The sequence below is a fragment of the Macaca fascicularis genome, chromosome 3, assembly GCF_037993035.2.
Source record: "Macaca fascicularis isolate 582-1 chromosome 3, T2T-MFA8v1.1".
Lineage (NCBI taxonomy): Eukaryota > Metazoa > Chordata > Mammalia > Primates > Cercopithecidae > Macaca > Macaca fascicularis.
In genome coordinates, this window is record NC_088377.1 from 192,455,303 (window position 1) to 192,469,316 (window position 14,014).

The window sequence follows — 14,014 nt, forward strand, 5'->3', positions numbered from 1 at the left end:
GCAGGCAGCTCCTGGCTGCGGGGGCCTCTGGCAGGTTCTGAAAATCCTGATACTACAGTGACTCTCAGGGACTCTCCTCCCTCTCTTTTTACAGAGGCAGAAACGTGAGCTCGGAGAGGTAAGAGACTTAGGTTCCACAAGTTAATGGCAGAGTTAAGACCAGAACCTGGGTCATGGAACTTTCAACTCGGCGCTCTTGCAGCCAGAGCTAAATTTAAGGAAGGAGCAGATAAAAGAGGCAGGAACCAGGCGTACTTCTGGTCCTCCCTGACCTACCTTGTCAGGCAATAGGCAGAACTGGTTCTGTTTTTCTAAACCTGGGCCTTTGGCTCTCAACTGAGCCATGGCTATCCTCCGCGATGGGCCGCCCTACATGCCCCTCCTTCCAGGTGGTTCTCCTGCCTCTTCACCTTCCTACCCCAAGGGTTCCTGTGCCTTCCTGCCCAACTCTCTGCACTGCCTCCATGTGCACCCTGCACCTCCTTTAGGCCTTTTCTAACGCGTTGTCACCTGGTGGTCATTCTGTCATTTCATGGAGCTGGCAAGCCTGGGGCCTCTTAGCAGCTGGCTGATGCCAAAGGGGAAGGTGATGCAGCTGGCCCCATGGGGCACGTAGGGAGCCCCTGTCAGTCCGCCCATCCCGACTCCCCGGCAAGGGAGCAAGTTCAGAGGAAGGTCTGCTGGAAAGTACCAAAACAGACCTGAAGATTTTTAATGCACATACAGGGTTTGCACAGGCTAGAAGGGGGCCCCAGGAGAGCCCCAACAGGAGTGTGTCTTCATCAGACATCATCTGGCTGTGGCTGTTAGTCCGCTTCTCTGCATTGGGAATTGCAGCATCCACACCTGCCTTCGCAGCTGGGCCTCCGCTGCTAGGCTACCTGGCCTGAGTTAGTGCAGAGGCGTGCCCTCTGCAGGCTGGGGCATCTGCTTTCAGGCCCTCTCAAAAGGCCGTGGACATCTGGAAGGAGAGGTTTGTATTCAGAGGCTTCTGGTGGTTCGGGGACAGGCCGGTTCTGGCCAAGGCCTTCCCCAATGCTTCTCTTGCCTTCCACCCATCCCTGGACCCCAAGCAGCTGTTACTGCTCACAAATCCCAGGGCTCACCTAGTAGAGCACGCCCTCAAAATCCAGCTGCAGGTAGCGGAGCAGGCGCGGTGGCAGGGGGAGGCGGAGCAGCGCGTGGGGCAGGCTGCCCTCCAGGTGGGAGCGGAGCGCACAGCGGCTCAGATGCTGCAGCGACCTGGGCTGCCTCACCAAGGCGAAAAGGGAGGAGTAGAAACGCTGATGTTTCTGGGGGCAGAACAAGGGGCTCAGTGAGGGGCAGCCTCAGACAGGTGGCGCCGGCTCCTCACAGGATAGGCAGGTGAGGGAGGGGTGGGGCATCTACCGGAAGGAATCTCTTAGAAACAATGAATGTTTGAGTGTTCACTCTGCAAATTTTCTCTTCTGGGACATGAGTGCGTCTTTGGATACTTTCTCTGGGGGGCTGTGGTTTAGCAGGTGGGAGTCTTGGGGCCAGGATGAGAGGCTCTATGTTCAGGGCCTTGGAATCTGACCTGCAGAGTTTCAGGGGGCACCAGGCCCACAGCCTCCTCGGGAAGCTGCACAACACTGTAGGTGTTCATCAGGACCTCGATGGTCTGAGGGCACGTGCTCCAGCGCTCCAGCACCTGTGGGAGGCAAAGACGTGTTGGGTCCCCAGTCAGTCCACACAGTGACCAGACAGCTCCAGAATAGTTGTTGTGGGTTGAACTTTGTTTCCTAAAAGATATATTGAAGACCTAACCCCCTGTACCTATGAATGGGACCTTAATTGGAAATAGGGTCTTTGCAAATGTAATCAGGTTAAAATGAGGTCATTACGGTGGGCCCTATTCAATATGACTGGTGTTCTTATAAGAAGAGAAAACAGAGGTACGGACACCGACACAGACGAGAAGGCCACGTAACGACAAAGGCAGACAGTGGAGTGACACGTGTATGAGTCAAAGGACACCAAGGATTGTGGGAAACCACTGGAAGCTACAAGAGCGCCATGGAACAGATTCTCCCTCAGAGGCTTCAGAAGGAGCCAGCCCTGCCTACACCTGCATTTCAAACTTCCAGCCTCCACCGCTGTAAGGGAACTCCATTTCTGTTGCTTTAAGCTATCCAGTTTGTGGTACTTCGTTTGATCCAGGAAGCCAATACAGCAGCTAACCTTTCTATTGTGCATAACTCAGGCCAGATGATTTTTCTAGCACTTTACATGTATGAACTCTTCACTGTTGTCCCTGCAAGGGATGGACTGTTAATATCCCTATGTTATTATCCCATTTCCTTCACTACAGCCAAGGGAAACTGAGGGACAGAGAAGTTAATTAACTTGCCCAAGTTGTGGTTCCCACAGTCCAGGCCTGGAAGCGTGGCCCCTTGCCCTTAACCACACCACCATCCTGCTCTCCTCTCTGCCTCTACAAGGTTCTGGGCTGGGTTTTCTGCTGGCTGGAAGGGGTCCCTGACCTGTGGGTGGAGCTCCTGAGCAGATAAAAAGATCACAGAATCCATACAATGCCAAGTGTGGGTAGAAACAGCTATGAGAGTGGGCCAGGGAGTGGGGTGGGGCTGGGTGGGGGACTCACAGAGGGAGGATTGGGCTCTGGAGGCAAGGGAACCCCAGAGCCACGAGGGTATTCAGGGAGAAGGGACAAGGCAACCAGAGGCCGATGGACTGCCTGCAAGAGCAGGAGAGGATTTGATAGGAGCAGGAGTGGAATCTAGTTGGAGCCAGATTTGTGCTTTCATTGGTTCATTCGGCAACTATTTATTGAGGGCCTACTATGTGCCAAGCACTTCAAATTCAGCAGTGGGGAAAATGAAGTCCTCGTCATCCAAGAGCTTCTATTTCAGAAGGAAAACATAATAAACACAGAAGTCATCACTCACAGATCTGCTGCTGCAATGAAAAACAAGAAGGGGCTGGGCACGGTGGCTCATGCCTGTAATCCCAGCACTTTGGGAGGCTGAGGTGGATGGATCACTTGAGGTCAGCAGTTTCAGACCAGCCTGGCCAACATGGTGAAACCCCGTCTCTGCCAAAAATACAAAAATTAGCCAGGCAGTAGTGGCGTGCACCTGTAATCCCAGCTATTCAGGAGGCTAAGGCAGGAGAATCTCTTGAGCCTGAGAGGCAGAGGTTGCAGTGAGCCAGAATCGCGCCACTGCACGTGTGGGTGACAGAGTGAGACCTGTCTCAAAAAAAAAAAAAAAGGAAAAAAAGTAGGGTCAGGGGACTGAGCATGGTTGGGGGGGCACTATCCTAGATGGAGTGGTCAAGAAAGGTCTCTGAGGTGGTGGTCCAATGCAGCACGTGGGCAAGCCATGCAGTGGAGCAGCCTGTGGACAGACCGTCCACGTGGTCAGAAAAGTGGCCTGACAGACACGGGCACCATGACTCCTGCTTGTGCCTGAACTTGGTACCTAAAGCAGATTCGTGCCTCCTCCACTGCCCTCCACTCTCGCTGCATCTCTACAGGTGATGGCCACAGAGCCTTTTAAGATCTGAAAACAGGTAAGTACTGTCTTTCAGGCAGTATCTCACACACAACCTACACGTGGCCAAACACACAACTGCATCTAACAGTGGGGGTTTAACAGCCTCTGTCTGCAAGGAGAGGAGACCCTTCTGTCTGTCGATGACAGTAGCGATGAGCAGTGGGAGCAGAAGACCTGGTCTTCCGGGGTCCCTGGAGAAAGCATGTTACACACCTGGGCCCTCTGCTTCTAGCCCTGCATCTGAGCAGTGCTCACCAGTCTGTCCCGGGAGGCCTCTTTTCCTCACTCCTCCGAGCTAGGGAAGAGCAGGCTGGTTCTCTCCGACTCTCCTCTCCACCTGCCCCTCAGGCCCATCTCTGTCCTTCCTGGCCCATGTTGATCCCCACCTCTGCACTGCGCTCAATCAGCTCTCTGTGCCTGAAATACCTGTCTCTTCCTCCTTCTTCCCTTCAAAACTGCCCATCCCAGTCCCGCCTCCTCCAGGAAGCCTGTGCGGCTACACCAACCTGCTTTGTACTCCCGTGTCCAATGATACCCTCATTGGGATGATGCCAAGCAGCTTACCAAGTGCTTTCTCATACATTACATAACGAGAACAACGCTAGCTAACAAGTGTTAAGCACTAGGCTTGATGTGTATTAACCCTTCTCACACTAACCCTATGAAGAAGGCATAGTGTCATATCCCTATGTTACAGATGACAAAACTGAGGCCTAGGGAGATTCAGCAACTTGCCGAAGGCCACACAGGTAGTGTGTCTGGCTCCAGAGCCTACACTCCTAGTCACCACTGACCTCAGAGGTTGCTGGGAGGACTGAGAAACTCCTGTAAGAGGAAATACAGCTTAGAACAGTGCCTGCTGTGTAGTCAAGGCTGTGCTTGCTCCGACTCTTCCCCAGTGCTCTCCTACAGTTTTCCATCCTCTTAGGGAGAGCCTGTATCACATGCAGTGACTTGCCTACAGCCACACAAACAAGCATCAAAGTCATCCTGGATCCAGGTCCCCTGAGCACCAAGTCCAAAGTGGTGGCTCCTAGAGAACCGGCTGGGGCTGGCGTTTCATCATAGATGGGTGGTGGAGGCTTCTGTGCAGGGAGGACAGAAACCCCTCAGCTGGCAGGGCTGCAGATCATGGAAAGGGACAAATGGGGTACTTTGCTCTGCCAGCCCCTTTGGTCCCAGAGACAGGCTGAGGGGTGGAGCAGGGCTGTGGGGTCCCAGGAAACCCTTTCGCTGTGCCGGGCCCTCCTCCCGCCCCTGCCTGCTGGGGAAATCATTAGCTGTCAGAGCTGCCGTCAGATTACAGGGAATTACTTGTCTCCTAATTATCTAGTGTTAATAGGAGATTAATTAGTGTTAATTGTTGATTTTCTTGTATTTTCCCAAAGGGGAGACCAATCTGCCGAACTCTTGGGCTGTTTAATTATTTGGTCTTGCTTAGGAATCCAGACAGATGCTTCTAGGTTTGTGAGCAAAGAGGAGAGGCTGGGATAGCAGGAGGTCCCAGGACAGGCAAGGCTGGGTGGGACAAGACTCTGGGCTGGGCCAGAGGGGACCTGCCTACTTAGAGGGTGGTTTGAGTTCTGACCCATCTCCTCTGAGAATGGATGTCCCCATTCCCAGACCCAGCGCCCTTCATGACATTATCTACGCTCCTCCAGACACGACACAGCATGGAGCAAGGCCCCCTCCCAGGGCATCAGTAGCACAGGTCTTCAAGTTGAACCTACTTAGGGGAAATTAAGATAAAGTAGGATATAAATTGAAATTGACAGTGAAAGGCATGTTCACAGGTGCCAGGACCGTGGCAGCTGTTCTGGGGGCTGTGGGTCCTACTAGATTCTCAGAAGGTGGGACCATGTCCATTTGCAGACATTCAGGGGACCTTGAGGCTCCTGAAACAGGCTCGCCCCCTTCCCTTGGGGAGCCTCTCCTGCGTCTGTCACTGAACTGATCCCACTGCTAGTGGGAGCTTCCTCAAATGCTATTTTCAGCAGTTCGTTGTGCTGATGAAGACCCTTGAACAATGCCCACCACCCACATCAACCCTGACTCCTTCTGTCTTTTTGGATCCTTTATCTTCTGGCCTCACTGCCCCCAGTCCACCTTTATCACACATGCACAGTATATACATGCACATATGTGCATGAACACATGTATACACATGCACACCATGTGAACACATGCACACACACATGCACACACACACAGTTCCCGCTGATCTGTGTCTTCACCTTGACCCCTATTTGGGCTTTGCTTACATGCTGAATGAAAGACAGACAGAAGGAACCAATCTATGTGCACAGGCCACATTCCAAAGTAAACCGGAGCACAGGCCTAGGTCTCCCTGTCCCCTCACCATGGTGGCCCTCCTGCTGCCTGCAGCCCCCATACCTTGGGGAGGGCCCCTGGCCAGACACGGACGGCACCGTGGTTGAGCAGAGCCCGAACCACGTGCTCGGGGCTCTGGGCCAGGGCTGCAGCTGGGCCCTGCAGAGCACAGTGCAGGGGTGTGTGTCCCCCATAGTCCATGGCGTTGGCGCTGACGCCACAGGACAGGAGCAGCTCCACGACAGCTGCATGGCCACGGCGACAGGCCAGGTGCAGGGGTCGATGCTTGTCCCGGTCGGCAGCATCAGCGTCTGCTCCAGCTGAAAGCAGCAAGCTGCACAGCTGCAGGCAGCGGGCCGTGGTGGCCTCCGCATCGGCAGTGGACTGGCAGCGGATGTCACAGGCAGCCAGCAGTGGGGTCCAGCCTTCGGCATCGCGGGCATCAGGACATGCCCCCCGTCTTAGAAGCAGATCTGCCAGCTCCACATGGCCAAGCCGGGCAGCCACATGCAAAGGGGTCTCCTCTTCCTCCTCGGACCGACCATCCACTCTTGCTCCAAACCTCAGGAGCAGCTCCGCACACCTATTAGGGAGGAGATGGTGGTGGGGAGGAAAGCAGGCACAGACTCCCAGCAAGAACACACTTGGGTGGCTCTTTGTTCTGTCTCCCCCCACCCACCCTACATCCTGCCCGTCACTGGTCATCCCGGCACCATTCTGCAATATCAACAGTGCCCTTCTTTTTTTTTTTTTTTTTTTTTTTTTGAGACTGAGTCTTGTTCTATTGCCCACGCAGAAGGGCAGTGGCGCGATCTCAGCTCACTGCAACTGCCGCCTCCCAGGTTCATGCCATTCTCCTGCCTCAGCCTCCAGAGTAGCTAGGATTACAGGCGGCCCCCACCATGCTCGGCTAGTTTTTTGTGTATTTAGTAGAGATGGGGTTTCACCATGTTTGCCAGGCTGGTCTCGAACTCCTGACCTTAAGTGATCGACCTGCCTTGGCCTCCCAAAGTGCTGGATTATAGGCATGAGCCACTGTGCCCAGCCAACAGTGTCCTTTAACATCCACATACTTTTTGTTGGGATAATCCACTAAATCATCCGTGAGAATAAACGTCACCAGCAGTTATCACATGAGTGGTTAGAACAGGCGCCTGCTAAGGGTTTTACATGTAGTAGCTAATTTCATCCTCACTATATTCCCTTGGTAGGCTCCCTTAAGACACTTATGCCACAAAGGAGGAAACTGAGGTCTGAGGATCTCATGCAAGTTGATATGGCTAGTAGGGGGAGGGCTGCTGTTTGGGTCCAGGGGCAGCAGGACCGCTGGGGGGCTCTGCATGCTGGGACTAGAGGAGGAAGGGAGCGTGGGGCCTGGCAGTGGGCGCACATGGAAATGGGGCAGTGGGACAAAGAACAAGACTGATTGGCTGAGCGTGGCGGCTCAAGACTGATTGGCTGGGCATGGTGGCTCATGCCTATAATCCCAGCACTTTGGGAGGCCAAGGTGGGTAGATCACCTGAGGTCAGGAGTTTCAGACCAGCCTGGCCAACATGGTGAAACTCTGTCTCTACTAAAGATACAAAAATTAGCCAGGTGTGGTGGTGGGTGTCTGTAATCCCAGCTACTTGGGTGGCTGAGACAGGAGAATCGCTTGAACCCAGGAGGCAGAGACTGCAGTGAGCTGAGATCATGCCACTACACTCCAGCCTGCGTGACAGAGTGAGACTCCTTCTCAAAATGGAAAAATAAAAACTAAAAAAGACTGAAATTGGCCAACTGGATTTACTCCAAGATGGCAAGAAGCACAGGGAGTCACAGCAACGTGTGCGCCTCACTAACGGGACTTGGCCTCTCTGAGCTCCAGTTCCCTCCTGTGTAGAATGCGGATAATTATAACAGCTCCATCTTCCGAGGTGATTGTGAGCAGCATGTGAGACAACCCCTGAAAACCTGCCATCGTAAGAGCTCAAAATGGCGGGGGCAGTGGGAGGTATAGAGGGTGATGGTTTGTGGGGGCTCACTTCATTATCCTGTCTGCCTTTCTATAGGTTTAAACGTCTCCATAATAATTTTAAAATACATTTGTTTCCTCACAAAGGAAGGAAGGATTATCCCTGCGTGTGATCTCAGGGAGGCTGGTGGGAACATGGTCAGAACTAAAAATGTGGGATCATTCACTATCCAGTGGTAGCTACTAGCCACCTGTGGATATCAAGTTCTTGAAATGTGGCTAATCCTAACTGAGATGTGCTGTGTTATATGCACACCTTTTCTTCTTCTCCTTCTTCAGAAACAGAGCTGGCTAGGGGCAGTGGAGAATCACTTTAGCCCAGGAGTTCAAGACTATCCTGGGCAACAAAGTGAGACCCATCTCCACAAAAAATTAGCTGGGAATGGTGGTGTGGGCCTCTAGTAGTCCCATTTACTCTACAGGCTGAGGTGAGAGGATTGTTTGAGCCCCGTAGTTTGAGGCTGCAGTGAGCTATGAACACACCACTGCAAATCCAGACTGGGTGACTGAGAGAAAGACCCTATCTCTCTCTCATTCTCTCTCTCTCTTTTTTTTTTTCTGTTGAGATGAGGTCTCTCTCTGTTGCCCAGGCTGGAGTACAGTGGCGTGATCTCCACTCACTGCAACCTCCACCTCACAGGCTCAAGTGATCCTCCTACCTCAGCCTCCTGAGTAGCTGAGATTACAGGTGTGCACCACCACGCCTGGCTGATTTTGTTTGTTTGTTTGAGATGGAGTTTCCTTCTTTTGCCCAGGCTGGAGTGCAGTGGCACGATCTTGGCTCACTAAAACCTCCACTTCCTGGGTTCAAGCGATTCTCCTGCCTCAGCCTCCTGAGTAGCTGGGATTACAGGTGCCCACCACCATGTACAGCTAATTTTTGTATTTTTAGTAGAGACAGTTTTACCATGTTGGCCAGGCTGGTCTTGAACTCTGACCTCAGGTGATCCACCCAGCTCGGCCTCCCAGAGTACTGGGATTACAGGCATAAGCCACTGTGCTCAGCCTCAATTTTATATTGATTACATGTCAACATGATAACACTTTGGATTTGTTGTGTTAAATAAAATATAATTAATTTAACCTGCTTCACAGATATTTGTACCCACATGCCCACAGCAACATTATTTGCAATAGCCAAAATGTGGAAGCAACCCAGGTGTCCCTCAGTGGGTTAATGAATAAACAAAATGTGCTCCCCACATATAACAGAGTGTTATTCAGCCTTGGACAGGAAGGAAATTCTGAAACATGAGACAACATGGGTGAAGTCTAAGGACATCATGCTAAGTGGAATAAGCCAGTTACAGAAGGACAAATACAGGATGATTCCACTTATGTGAGGTCCCCAGAATGTTCACATTCAGAGACAGAAAGTAGGATAGTGATTGCCAGGGTTTGGGAGAGAGGATGCGGTGGGTGGTTAGTGTTTGATGGGGATAGAATTTCAGTTTGGGAAGATGAGAAGGTTTGGAGATGGATGGTGGCGATGACTGAACCACAACATGAATGTGGCTTAATGCCATTGAACTGTACACTTAAAAATGGTTACAAAGGGCCAGGTATGGTGGCTAATGCCTGTAATCCCAGCACTTTGGGAGGCCGAGGTGGGCAGATCACGAGGTCAGGAGATCGAGACCATCCTGGCTAACATGGTGAAACTCCGTCTCTACTAAAAATACAAAACATTAGCCAGGCATGGTGGCAGGTGCCTGTAGTCCCAGCTACTTGGGAGGCTGAGGCAGGAGAATGGCATGAACCTGGGAGGCAGAGCTTGCAGTGAGCCGAGATCGCACCACTGCACTCCAGCCTGGGCGACAGAACAAGACTCCGTCTCCAGAAAAAAATAAATAAATAAAAAATGATTACAAAGGTAAATTTCATTTATATTTTACCACCATTAAAAATTAATTTTACATATTTGTCCTTTTTTTTTTGTGAGACAAAGTCTCACTTTTTCTCCCAGGCTAGAGTGCAGTGGCGCAATCTAATCTCCGCTTACTGCAACCTCCACCTCCCAGGTTTAAGCAATTCTCCTGCGTCAGCCTCCCAAGTAGCTAGAATTACAGGTGCCTGCCACCACACCCAGCTAATTTTTGTATTTTTAGTAGAGACAGGGTTTGGGCATGTTGGCCAGGCTGGTCTCAGACTCCTGGCCTCAAGTGAGCCACCTGCCACAGCCTCCCAAGGTGCTAGAATTACAGGGGTGAGCCACTGTGCCTGGCCATTTGTCATTTTTTGATGGGGCTGCTAGAACATTCTAAATTGCATATGTGGCTCACATTAGGTTTCCACTGGGCCACGCTAGTAAAGAACACATCTTCAACCATAGTATGAGGAAGTCTATGGAATCCTCTAGAGGCTGATGGGATTAACAAGGAGAGGGTCCATGAAAGGAGAACCTCAGGGTCAATAATTTGGCACCTTTCTCATGCAAGAGACAAGACCCACAGGTGTGCAGTCGGCAGAGAGAGGGCCTCCATAGGATGCAGAGTTAGTTTACAAAATTGTAATTGGGATCCCATCCTCCAACGTTGCTTACACATGGGGTGCAGTTATTTATGTCACTGCAAAGGACTATTCCCTACAATAAATGATACATTGGCACATTTGGGTATATTCATCAGTTTCTTGGGAGTTTAGTTAGTGAGAGTCCATTGAGCCCATGATCTGAGGGTGCCCTACCAATATGGAGATTCTAGACCTGTCATGGAGAACCAGACCCTGCCCAGAGGGACCCAGGCAGGTCCTCACTGGGGCCACCATCCTCTAATCCCTGTCTGGATCACTGAACAGTAAGCTCCCTGAGGGCAGGGCCTCAGGGACTTAGTTGCTCTTATACTTAGCACAGTGCCTAGAACATAGGATAAGCTCAGAGTGTCTTTTAAAACTTTAAGCAACGCCACCTCCCCATAGTGGAGCCAGGCAATTTCCCAATGCAGCCCATGCAACTGCACCCCTGCCACAGTCTCCATCTGCCCCTGGGAGACCAGAAAACTGTCGAAAGTCCAGGCCACTCCAAAGTTCATGGGGTCAATGGGTGGACGGCTTGGAGAAGTAATTGCACCCTGACCCATGCCCCAAGCCTGGACTGCTCTGCCCCACGTCCCTGACATTTTCCCCTATCCTCCCTGAGAAGGCCTCTTTGCTTCCCTTCAGAATGGAACTGGGGGTTGGGGTGAGGGGTCACTCACTCAAGGGTGCCAGGCCCCCGGCAGAGATGCAGGGGGCGTTTCCCATCCTGGTCAGCGATGTTGGGGTCGGCTCCTGCCACCAGCAGCACATGAACACAGGCAGTGTGGCCTGCAGCACAGGCCTCGTGCAGGGCGGTGCGGCCCCCAGGGGCACTGTCTGGCCTTGCTCGCCGCCTCAGCAGCAGCCGCAGGACTTCAGTGTGGCCACGGCTGGCCGCCACATGCAGTGGGGTGGTCAGCTCCTCTTCGTATGTCAGAGACCACAGTCCTAGGGAGGGGAGATGTGGGTCTCAGATCCTAGGGAAGGCAAAGACCTTCCAGCTGATGGGGTGAGGTGGGCAGAGGCAGGAAGAGGGAGCCCAGAGCTCCATCTGAGTCCTCCCCTCTCTCCCGCTGAGACCCCCCAGGGCCCCAGCCCGTACTCAGAGCACGGATGTTGAAGCGGAAATCCCTCCATCGCTCTGGGTCGCTGGTATCAAAGACGGAATCAGGAGCCAGGCCAGTACTGGAATCCGCGAGGATGCGGGAGATGCAGCCCTCGTCCCCAGCCAGCACTGCCTGCCAGAAGGCAAGGGCAGGTCCTGAGGCCGTGCGGGTGACGATGGGTCCCAGGCCAGACTTGGGGTGCTCCTCAGACCCTCTACTTGGCTTCTCCAGCAGCCTGGCACAGAGGGGGTGTCTGTCATCGAGGGGCTCTCCCTGCCCCTTGCACTCTTCTGGAGTCCAACTCATGAGCATGTGGGCGGGGAGAGGGGAGTGGGGAGGAGGAGAGGTATATGCCAAAGGCAGAGAGAGAGCAGCAGGGAAATACAGACAGAGGCAGAAGGCCCCTGTGTCCCACGCTCTGAGCCTGACCTGGCCACGCAGCCAGCAGGAGCTATTCTGGGCTCCGCATGACTGTGTTCCTGGGCCAAGGTTTAGGCTATTGGGCAAGCTTTGAGGTTGGGGAGAAACAGCTGGGGGCTTCTCCTGTCTCTCAAGCCCTTAGGTCCTCTATGGCCGAGGCAGTCAGCCCAGCCCCCCAGGTTCTCAGCACCCCCCAGATGCCCCTCACCCCTCTGGTGGCTGCTCCAGCGAGGCTCTGCGGCCCGGCTCTCCAGCAGCAGGTCGGCTGTGCTGTGCGGGGGGAACAGCTCCTGCAACCTTGCCAGGTCCCCGGTGTAGAGGGCATTCTGCAGGGCCATGTCTTGACACAGCAGTGGTGATGGCCGAGGGGTCTCCCAGGCTGGGCGGGAGTGGGGCCCCCAGACCCGGCAGGCAGGGGCAGAGGGAAGGCACCTCAGATGGTGTCCCCAGTGGGGATAGGAGTTCTTTCCCCAGGGCATGGCTTATTCTGGGAGAGCCAAGGCAGCAGGACTCCCAGCGATGTTGCTGGTGGACTAGGCAGGTGGGTGCTGGGCCCGAGCTGGGTGGGGCCCAGCATGGGAGGCGCAGGGGAGCACAACATCAGGCCAAGCCATAAATAGCCCCGATTGGCCCAGCTGTCAGTCAGGCAGGGTGGGGGAATGAGGGAGGGGCAGGAGAACAAGCGAGGCCTGAGCCCTCCAACTCTGAGCTTCACCCCAGGGCTGTATGACCTCAGGGTGGAAAGGCACCACCCAGACCATGCTGCCCAGTCTGTCATCTCGGCATTAGAGGGAAGCGGATTTCCCAAGACCACAGAGAGCTTGCCGCAGAGCCAGGACGGGAACCCAGGACCTCAAGCTCCTTCTTGTTTTTCCTCTGATTCACCAAATCAGCCTCCAGCTGCCTGGGTTCTGATCCCACTGGGGAGGCCTGTAGGTGCCCGGTATTTCCTGCCCTTCCAAATGTCATCTGTTAGCCCTGCACCTTCCCACTCCCAAACCAAGGGACGAGTTCACAGTAGTGACAGAGATTGCCCTCGCTGTGTGAGGCACCCCTCAGGGGACTCCTAAAGACAGACATGTGCCTTGGTAACACAGCGTAACCCACAGGCAGCCACAGAAACTCCCCATGCTTGCCCTTGATGCCAACCCCCCATCTCCCTGGATGACTTTGGGTGGCATCTCTCCCCTGCCATGGTTATCTGGGGTCTTCCCTAGAGAGTGAGAAAGGAGAAATGTCTCTGTCTGCTCAGGCACTGACTTTTGTTTGGGGGTCGGGTGGATCAAAAGGAAAAAAAGAGAGAAAGATGAGAAACCAAGCCCTGGGGTTCAGCTCTGACCCACCACTGCCCACCGTGGGCTTAGGGTGCTCCAGCCCCAGTGGTCTTGCCCCTTTAGTTCACACTGGCTTAAAAATTTTTTTTAATCAATTGCTTTTTTAAAAGTTTCATTTTTAATTGACAAATAATTGTATATATTTATGGGGCTATAATATTTTGATACATGTATATAATGTGTAATCATATCAGGGTAATTATCACATCTATCAAATGATATTTACCAATTCTTTGTGGTGAGAACATTTAAAATCCTCTTTTAGCTATTTTGAAATATACATCATTATTCACTACAGTCACCTTGCTATGCAATAGAACACCTGAACTTATCCTATCTACCTGTAACATCATACCCACTGACCAATGTCTCCCCTTTCCCTGTCCACCTCCCCTGAGCCCCCAGCCTCTGGGAATCACCATTCTGCTCTTCTATGAGCTTGACTTTTTTAGATTCCACAATGAGCAAGATCATGCGGTATTTGTCTTTCTGCACCTGGCTTATTTCACTTAGCACAACGTCCTCCAGATACATCGCATTTGAAAATCCATTCATCCATTGATGGACAACAGTTGTTTCCATGTTTTGGCGATTGTGAGTAGTGCTGCAGTGGACGTGGGGGTGCAGACATCTCTTCTTCATGCTGATTTCAATTCCTTTCCGTATATAGTGGGATTGCTGAATCATAAGGTAATTCTATTTTTAGTTTTTTGAGGAACCTTCATTCTATTTTTCAAAATGGTACTAATTTACAACAC

At 52.6% G+C, this 14,014-nt stretch overlaps 1 protein-coding gene across 2 annotated transcripts; it reads right to left on the reverse strand.

Annotated features, from left to right (window-relative positions):
• Positions 1-664: 664 nt before the first annotated feature.
• Positions 665-12,472, reverse strand: ASB10 (ankyrin repeat and SOCS box containing 10). Of its 2 annotated transcripts, none has more exons than XM_005551199.5 (6): positions 12,131-12,472; positions 11,077-11,344; positions 5,931-6,450; positions 1,559-1,672; positions 1,107-1,292; positions 665-961 (listed from the first exon to the last, which is right to left on the reverse strand). In XM_005551199.5, the coding sequence occupies exons 1-5, from the start codon at positions 12,399-12,401 to the stop codon at positions 1,107-1,109; spliced, it is 1,359 nt and encodes a 452-aa protein (XP_005551256.1). In that variant the 5' UTR covers positions 12,402-12,472; the 3' UTR covers positions 665-961. The 2 variants fall into 2 exon arrangements, with proteins under 2 accessions (XP_005551256.1, XP_005551255.2); XM_005551198.4 differs by lacking the exon at positions 12,131-12,472 and adding an exon at positions 11,499-11,895.
• Between the last annotated feature and the right edge of the window lie 1,542 nt (positions 12,473-14,014).

What these genes read in the sequence shown, in the direction of transcription:
- ASB10 (XM_005551198.4), bottom strand. Translation starts at nt 11,814, where the DNA reads ATGCTCATGAGTTGGACTCCAGAAGAGTGCAAGGGGCAGGGAGAGCCC. An exon ending in CTTCAACATCCGTGCTCTGA is followed by an intron (nt 11,345 to 11,498) that starts GTACGGGCTGGG and finishes TCCCCTCCCTAG; the next exon opens with GACTGTGGTCTCTGACATAC. An exon ending in TGCCCCCTGAAACTCTGCAG is followed by an intron (nt 1,293 to 1,558) that starts GTCAGATTCCAA and finishes TTCTGCCCCCAG; the next exon opens with AAACATCAGCGTTTCTACTC.